At 38.1% G+C, this 8561-nt stretch overlaps 2 protein-coding genes across 4 annotated transcripts in view; one reads left to right on the top strand and one right to left on the bottom strand.

Moving 5' to 3' along the window:
• Positions 1-16: 16 nt before the first annotated feature.
• On the top strand, positions 17-5147 carry LOC108682681 (N-acetylgalactosaminyltransferase 7). 3 transcript variants are annotated; one of them, XM_018171897.2, is made up of 5 exons: positions 17-162; positions 2073-2171; positions 2560-2685; positions 2946-3082; positions 3817-5147. In XM_018171897.2, coding segments are annotated over exons 1-5 (498 nt in total). In that variant the 5' UTR covers positions 17-27; the 3' UTR covers positions 3818-5147. The 3 variants fall into 3 exon arrangements, with proteins under 3 accessions (XP_018027386.1, XP_047739164.1, XP_018027384.1); XM_047883208.1 differs by having other exon boundaries at positions 2946-3106; positions 3232-5147; XM_018171895.2 differs by having other exon boundaries at positions 2946-5147.
• Positions 5148-5739: 592 nt separating this feature from the next.
• The window catches only part of LOC108682675 (ubiquitin carboxyl-terminal hydrolase 16), a 28646-nt gene continuing 25824 nt past the window's right edge, over positions 5740-8561 (bottom strand). Inside the window, exon 20 of the mRNA XM_018171888.2 lies at positions 5740-8351. Within this exon, the coding sequence (XP_018027377.1) occupies positions 8226-8351 (126 nt within the window). The 3' untranslated portion in view covers positions 5740-8225. The remainder of the gene's footprint in view (positions 8352-8561) is intronic.

The following is an 8561-nucleotide window of genomic DNA, read 5'->3' as shown; positions in this document are numbered from 1 at the left end:
CGTTTGTGTTACTTCAGATATCTGGACATGGGCGACATTAGCCAGCAGCTGGCCCTCAAAGAGAGGATGCAGTGCAAAAGCTTCCAGTGGTTTGTGGACAACGTCGCATATGATCTGTTAAGGAAATATCCCGAGCTACCACCTAATCTCCACTGGGGCGAGGTGAACAGCATGCTGACTTTGATAAATTGAATGCTAAGATTTCGTATTTATAATGTACAAAAATAGTTTAGAAAAAGAGAATAAAGATCAAACATTTTCAATCGAAAAATTAATCTTGAACTGAGCAAAATACAGTTGACCTTGCTGCAACAATAGCGCTCGACAGTGTCGTACATCGTAGCTATATTCTAGATGACTCAATTGTTTGGCCTCGTCAGTTGTTTCGTGTGCTATGGCCTGTAATTATTTTATATTTTGAAAATTCGATCTATTAAAATTCTACAATCTCGTTTAATTTTTGTGCTGTGAGTTTGGTTGATTTGCTAGGATAAGCCAAAGATTTAATTGATTTCCATTGCAGCTGGCGCTCAGCCGATTCAATTTATTGTAATTCAATTATTATAATTCTTGAGAATCGCGTGTTTTTAGTAGTGCTCGTTTGTTATTCTTCACTATAAGAATTAATTATTCCCTTTTTCCTCATTTCGCCTTCAGTTCTGGAAAATTCTACATTTTAATTGGGAGGCTAAGCTTATTATTAAACATATTATTATTGAGTTAAACTAAAATATGAAGTGAGAAATTTGTGATTGAGGTTCCAGATGAGCTTTTCACTCGAGACTTTCATTGGTTTTTAATCGTGTTCCTTTCGTCTTATCACTTCTACGTAATTCATTTCTATATTTTTATATCTATTTATTTCCTATCCGCCTTCACTTTTCCATTGTGAAACCTTCATTCTCGTCCTCTTTTCTGTCTTTGATTAATTGAAGCAAAGTTATTTGCAGCTTCGGCTATAATTCAATACTATCCATGGAATTCTGTTCTCTCTGTATATTTCTAAAATGCAAAAGTGCAGCTTAATCTTCAAACCAAAGTTAAGATTATCACGATGATAACAAATTTTCCATATTAAACGATGACTTCTACAATCGGTGTAAAACATTCCACGTACGATACTTTCTTCGTGTTTACTTATGCACAAGAAACTGACATCTGAAAGACAAATTAAATGACGATCGTGACTGCAGTTGACGAGCTCTGTTGGAGACTTCTGCTGGGACAGCAGCGGCAATGACGCGCCTGCTGTTATGGAGACTTACCCATGTGCCTCAAGTATCGAGACTGTAAGCCTACAGTTGTTAATGATTTACGTGACTTTTCTTGCTTCAACGAAATGCTCACTTTTCACTTAAAATAATACGGACACGAACTGCCGGTTACTGACGAACGAACTGCCGTTAAAGGTGACGTCTTCTATCACTTTTTTTTTTCAAAGCATGATTTAACCAATACACAAATAGCCAAGTCTGCAGGTAATTTATTCATTGCACTCCTCTCCTATTTTCAATCGATACCTTGAAATTGTAAAACTATTGTTTTACTGAAGAATTCTATCTGCAGATGGCTACGGCAATCAATTTCATTTTCTGACTCTTTACGGGTTTTCTACATCCTCTTGTGTCTTTAGGATTTTCAGTTTGTGGCATTGTTACTCACACATTGCCTCTAGAATTTATATCGTAAAATGTAGATTTTCATCTACATTTTACAACCAAAAATATTCTTCCTGCCTTCTTAATTAACTTATTTGGCGTTGAATAGAAGTTTGCATGTTGAAAGTTTTTGTAGATTAGCATTCTGCTTTAGGTTATATGCACGAGTTTCAGAACCGGTGTTATTCTTTGGGTTTCCATTCGTTGTACGATCCTTGCGCTCCGAGCTGGGCATGTTTTCGTCTTTAACAACTGACTGGTCCTCATCACTCAATATTTTCTCAAACACTTCCATTATCTTGGCGTTTCAAAGGAACATTGTAGCATCAATCAAAATAATCCTATTCTCATTCGATGCTCATATCACTACTAACTTCTTTCTAACTTTTTCACTGTCTTGCTTGGTGCTGTCAGTTCCGAAACGCTGCAACGTCGCTGTGTCTGGACACTATGGGTCACCCCGCCCCCAACCTGATGGGGGTGTCGCAGTGTCATGGCTTCGGCAACAATCAGGTCAGTGCGTTACTATCAACTGTCAAGACGCCAGTCATGCTCCTCAGTTGGCTGTGGACTGGTCAAAGAAGTAGCACGTCAGCTGGAAAGCAGACAAGTGAGTAGCCTTTCAGCATTACTTGTCGAGCAAGGAAACTCAATGTGCAGCATCACGAGGAGGTTAAAGTTTTAGTTTGGCGTTAACTTTAAGAATTGAACTCTTGTGATTTATTATTTGAACCAAATTATTTAACCGAAAACATTTACAAGCAAAGAATATCATTTTAATTTATAAAGGAAAGCTTTTATTTTATATGAATAAAGTTTATTGCCAATTTTTGGTATTGAAATTTCAGAGTAATTAATCTTTAATTCTTACCAGCACGTGATAATTGCATTGCATGTGCAGCTGGTACGACTGAACAGCGCGGGCCAGCTGGGCGTCGGTGAGCGTTGCGTCGACGCGGATGCTCAGGGCATCAAGCTCATCTTCTGCAGACTAGGCACGGTCGATGGCCCCTGGATTTACGATGAGGTATGCATCCATAACGCTCCGTTATAGGTACCAGGACGTTTCGTACTAAACTAACTCTTCACGCTCCGTTATAGTTAACATGAGGTGTCGTATTTACGATGAGTCCATGAACCATGACTATATTAAGCCCACGCTTAAAGCTCCGTTGATCCAGCTTATTAACTGTACTGAGGACTGTTGAAATAATTCGTCAATGAATCTATTGACTTATCGTGATAGAAGTGATAGCCTAAATTTCTAATTGCTCCTGTGGTCGCCAGGACACACACGTTCTCAAGCACAAACGCTTCAACAAGTGCGTGTCGCTGCATCCGTCCAGCAACCAGCTACAACTGCTGCCATGCGACCCCATCAACAACTACCAGAAGTGGACCTTCAAACAAATTACCCCTAACTGGTGAACTAAAGCAGCCAGTTACTGGTGAACTAATTGCAGCCAGTTACTGGTGAACTAATTGCAGCCAGTTACTGGTGAACTAATTGCAGCCAGTTACTGGTGAACTAATTGCAACCAGTTACTGGTGAACTAATAGCAGCCAGTTACTGGTGAACTAATTGCAGCCAGTTACTGGTGAACTAATTGCAGCCTCCAGTTACTGGTGAACTAAAGCAGCCAGTTACTGGTGAACTAATTGCAGCCAGTTACTGGTGAACTAATAGCCACCAGGTACTGGTAAACTAATAGCAACCAGTTACTGGTGAACTAATAGCCACCAGTTACTAGGTAGTGAACTAGTAGCAATTAGTTTTTCTCCTTTAACGCTTGGTGAGCGTTACAATGTCATCAGCCTTGCATGACGTTTGGCTATCAATCTGAATCCTTGTTAGCTTACAATTTCCAATTTGTGATCTTAAATAAAATTTCTCTTTATTTCCTTTAAGTAGAACGTTATTATTAGTTATTACGTACGGTGAATGAAATTTTTTTCATTATTAGAGAAGTCTGATTTTTAAAACTTGTTGAAATTCTACCTAATGCAGCACTAATATGTGAACATTTTAGTTCTAGTTCTGTCACCATTCCAAGTAAAAAGTTGGATAGCTTCTTTTAAGTATAAGCATGCAGTAGCTTCGTTCTGTCGGCGTATTCTAATATAAATGTAAGATTTTAACTCATTCTTCGCTTTTCAGACTCCTGGGAAATTCCAACAATTATTCCTGTGAAGTGATATGCGCCAATAAATGTAGGTTTCAAACGCAAACTTTTGCTGTTACAGTATTCTCCTACGTTGATCCTTCCAAATGGTTTTTATCGTATCGTAATGAAAGCAAGCAGGCATTCGGGATTCAACTTTGTTTCCCTTAGAAATTAGTCACTGTTGTGCGCCGGCATAAGGGTATTCTATGTAGCCTTCTGCCTAAAGCCGACTAACCGCTTATTAATTTTTGGTGCGGTGATGTAGCGTGTTATCATAATCCAGTTTTAAAAGTTTTCTGGAAATGAAGTTTTGCACTCTTTAATGTTTTTTTATGCATGGTTAACGCGTATTTTCCGAGCCGCCTACAGTTTATTGCAACATTCCTCTGTCCTGTCCTTATTAGATATGAATGTATGAACAATTACTCTGTGCTTCAGAAGCTATTTTTATTCGTCGAATTACGATGCGGCATTGCAAATTTGTTCTCTTCCTAAGTGCATTTTGTTGTTACTCGTTAGTACGCGTACAAGAAATAAAGCAATTGTATAATTCTATCTCATTTTTGGGAATTGAATTTCCCAAGAAAGTACGAATCTTGCAATGATGTTAAATCTCCGTGTTACGTACAGTATTGGTTTGCGAAAATATTCATCCAGAAACCGAAACTTAAATTTATACATCTGCATTTTGCCTCAATTCGTTTCCGTGACGTAATCCTCGACTTTAACTTACAACCGCTGTTAGCTGTTGCGTATAGAATTAATTTATAACGCTATTATACAGTTAGCGTTTGTTTACTTATTTGGCACGATTATGGAACTTGGAGCGTTGTCATGTTCATCTGAGTCGAGATTATTTTGTAATATGGGCTTTAACTACAGATAGTCTCATGAATATTAAATTCTTTGTTATTTCATGATAAATAATAATAAATTCCACGTCTTATACCTCGTATTTTTTAGCGTGATGTAACTATGCCTTTCTAAAATTTTGAAGTTGGATTCTTGAAAAAATGGCGTCATTGAGAGCAATTTATGCTCCCTGTAAATTGAGTGCTTGGGTTAAGGTTGTACTATATTATTTTGCGCTTGGGACGTGGGTTTGTTTCGCACTTAATGAGTGGTCTTTTATTGCTATGCTTCATGTTATGAACTGTTTGATGAGTCCATCATTCGGTGCAAAGGTTGGATTGTGGTTGTATCTGCTTGTGTTTTGTAATAAACTGGGAGTCTAATGCACAAATTTGGTTATCGAATTGACGAGAATGATGCGGTTATTTTTTATTGTAAGTATTCTTTGTGCACTCGTAGGGTACGCACACAGTGGAAGCAGGTTTGCCCTCGCGGGCAACCTGCTCTAACCTGCCACAAGAATGAACATAGGATAATAATGTAAGTGTTCACAGTGAAAACCTGTACGAATAGGCTTCTGTATTCTATGGTTACAGGCGCCAGCCTGAGCAGGTAACCAGCACGCTGGCAACCTGCTTTCACTGTGTGCGTACCCTTATGTTTGATGTTTATGAGTGATGGTTTTGCGGAAGTATTGGGATGATTATTTATTGATGTGCAATATTGAATGTTTTTTGTATCTGGCGTGTAAGAAAATCTTAGGAAATGATGTTTATTTGTCATTGGTTATCTAAAAAGTGTCAGCTTGTTTTTTCATGTACTTTCCGTTTGAATTTGTTTTAAAATACGAATAGGACTTGAATTGAAAATTTATTTATTTTAGCTATGTATCTCATTATTTAGTAATTTGTAACAATCAGATTCCGGATACATAAAAATTCCTATTTTTAGTTGAAACAATTCCCGAGTAATTTTAAGATCACAATTGAAATCCAAATGTTGAATTTTAATAAACTGCTCTTTAACTCATTGCTTACAACTAGGCAGGTATAAAAAAATCGAACGCTATTTATCTCATTTACTTGAACTGAATGTCAGCTCATTTGCCGTAAGTCGTCTTCAAGCACATTTGAAACTGGAATTCGCATGGCACTCATTTGTAGACAAAATGAGATGCTTGAGTTAACTGTTGCTATGTTAACAGTTATGAACCCACTGGCAGCCAAATGAGCTGTGATATTCCCATGATAAGAGCAAGCCGGTACGCTCCGAGTCTGCCATTACCGACCGATTCAAGTGTGCTTCACTGTACAAGGTAATAATTCTGAAAAATAAGGCGCAATGCAAGGAAACCTATTCGAACGAAAGAAAAGAGCGTAAGTAATTGCCATGATAAGATTCCATACAAAAACCGTTATGTCTGTGACGTCTGAACTCTACCACAAGTGGGGCTGCCGCTGGAAGATAGCATTGCCCGGGATTATTAACAAGATCACATTTTACCACCTTTCTGGTCTTTCACGTTAGCAACCGTAATCCTCATGAAATAGCGTGCATTAAAGAGGACCAACCAGTCTTCAGGAAAGGAGCCGAGAAAGTATGCCCCCAGTTCCACCCGCCGGCTTTCTTCTTGGTAATGCGTTCACCCGATGGCCCAACACATGAAATACTATCTCATCAGTCATACAATACAAAGCGCGTGTGAACGTAACTGTATTTATTGCATACACCACAAAGCCGCAAGTTTTCATCAACTGCCTCGAATCAGCCCCGGATTGAACGGCCAATTGTCGGAACGAACTATGGGTCCTCGGAGAAAATTTTACGAGCTCGCAAACCGGGTGGTACAAAAAGGTACATTTGCTAAGCAGCTTAGTGGTGCCTGGCTGGTTTCGTGTAACTCTTCGTCGTCAGAAAGATTGGTCGCAGTAAGCGGTAGGCTAGTTACAATTCGGGCGCTGGTGAGAGTATGAAATGTTGCATCTCTTGTTTCAAATGTTCATCAAACCATAGACTATACTCTTCAGTTCAGTCTTGATGGAATATCTCTATATATAAATATTTGAAATATAAGCGTGTCGTGAGCCATTACTTTAGACATGTGTAGACTCAAAAAAGCATCTTTTCATAGTTTAAAATATTAAACACCTATCGGAATAGTCGAAAGTGTGAAAGGAGGTAAAGATGAAAATATTCACTTATTAGGCAATTATGCTTCCAGTTGAAGAATTGTTTACCCGCCGCCTCAAGCTTAGGGAATTGATAATGAGCACATATTTCGATGAGTGAACAAGAGAGATAACAGTAAGAAGAGTAAAGTAACGCCAATATTCAAGAGACTAACGAGTAGAAGAGAACCAAATCTCGGACGTTATCACAGATGGTCATTATCAACTGACCAAACCTCATGGTACTCGTGGCACGCAAAATCTCTCCCACCTGCTAGCTCAACTGATTGTTCATCATACATTAATCATTAACTGACCACAGCTTAGAGATTACAAAATAAAAGCAAAAATATTCGAATAAAACCCATAACTGTAAATAATAAACTATTAGTATCGACAGAACGTGTTTTTTCTCGTTATTCCCGCGAATCTCCACCGTTGAGAACCGTTACAGGCAACAAAATGCGCATGACTAGGCGTGTCTAGGTTATTATCGGAGCGTGTTATACTTGCAAGGAGCTCCTTATATGCTTGCCTGCTCAGAGGTTACCAATAATTATCTGGACTAGAACATAAAATCTAACCACTTCGTAACTAACAAATAAAATGAGAATAAACATCCTTGCCACTAATAAATAATCTCCTACGAATGTCTGCTGTCGAGACACGCAAAGCAACGAAATTACACGCCTGCAGAAAATGAAAGCCACAGTGTTCTAAGTAAATCCAAACTATACGTTTCTCTACATAAATTGAACTGGACGAATGATCCTAGTTAAGATAAGGCGTTTTGCGCATTTAAGCGCTACTTATTGTTACTTGGCGTAATTATTAATCTACCTAGTCTATATTTACACTATTATTACAAAACCAACTTTAGTAACTTCCAATTCCACTACATTTGACGCACGTACCAAAAGTGGGCAACAGTTTGCGATACATAAGGTAATACATGCCTATAAAGGACGTACTAAGCTCATAATTGTTACAGCTCAATCAGGTGCAAAGCCTAATTTATTGGTGTTAGAAGCATCTTTGATTGATCATTGGTTGGATTGGTATGATAACCAGTAAGAGAAGTTCGATCGCTTCACACACCTCATTTTACGAAGGAGCGAGAGGCACTCCCACCTTTAATCTTGACAGATCAAAGCATCGTAAGAAAGGTACAATTATAAAATAGTTCTATAGTATTCATCAGAGATTTTCACTAATTCAGAAGCAACAATACGATTTCGTCAGTCACATTTCACAGTGATTACTCATGACCCATCCAGCACCTCTAAAGATCGATGCGAAGTATTTTCTTCATACATGCGCATTTTTTACAAGCATCTTAAAGAATAGGCTAGTGCGATCAATAGCTGAGGCCTCGCATCTGGTCAAACTATCCTCTCATAGAAAAGAAGATATGCTTGAGCTTTCAAGACACGATCTATATTTACATGAGCCACGTGAGTGTCCGACACATGATACCATTGGTCTTTCCGCACCTCGGCTTCCAACTCCTGCAATAAAAGTAAATAAATTCTTCAAATGATATATTTTTCATAAAATATGACGCAATCAAATATCAAAACAAGGCTGAACGTGCATCTAATTATCACAGAATCTCATTACAAATGTTTTCTGACAAAAAAGTACCAATTTTTATTTGAGAAACTAAAAACATGAAAAACTATTACCATGATGGCGAACTGTCATAACAAAAATAAAAC

This window comes from Hyalella azteca, unplaced genomic scaffold (assembly GCF_000764305.2).
Source record: "Hyalella azteca isolate HAZT.00-mixed unplaced genomic scaffold, Hazt_2.0.2 contig12241, whole genome shotgun sequence".
Classification (NCBI taxonomy): domain Eukaryota; kingdom Metazoa; phylum Arthropoda; class Malacostraca; order Amphipoda; family Hyalellidae; genus Hyalella; species Hyalella azteca.
The sequence above is the reverse complement of the archived record's forward strand: the minus strand, read 5'-3'. Positions and strand labels throughout refer to the sequence as shown.

Bases quoted from the DNA above. Each gene is read 5' to 3' on its own strand.
- LOC108682681 (XM_047883208.1), top strand. From the start codon at position 28: ATGGGCGACATTAGCCAGCAGCTGGCCCTCAAAGAGAGGATGCAGTGC. The intron at 163-2,072 runs GTGAACAGCATG...TGGTGCTGTCAG, and splicing joins CTAATCTCCACTGGGGCGAG to TTCCGAAACGCTGCAACGTC. The intron at 2,172-2,559 runs GTCAGTGCGTTA...TTGCATGTGCAG, and splicing joins ATGGCTTCGGCAACAATCAG to CTGGTACGACTGAACAGCGC.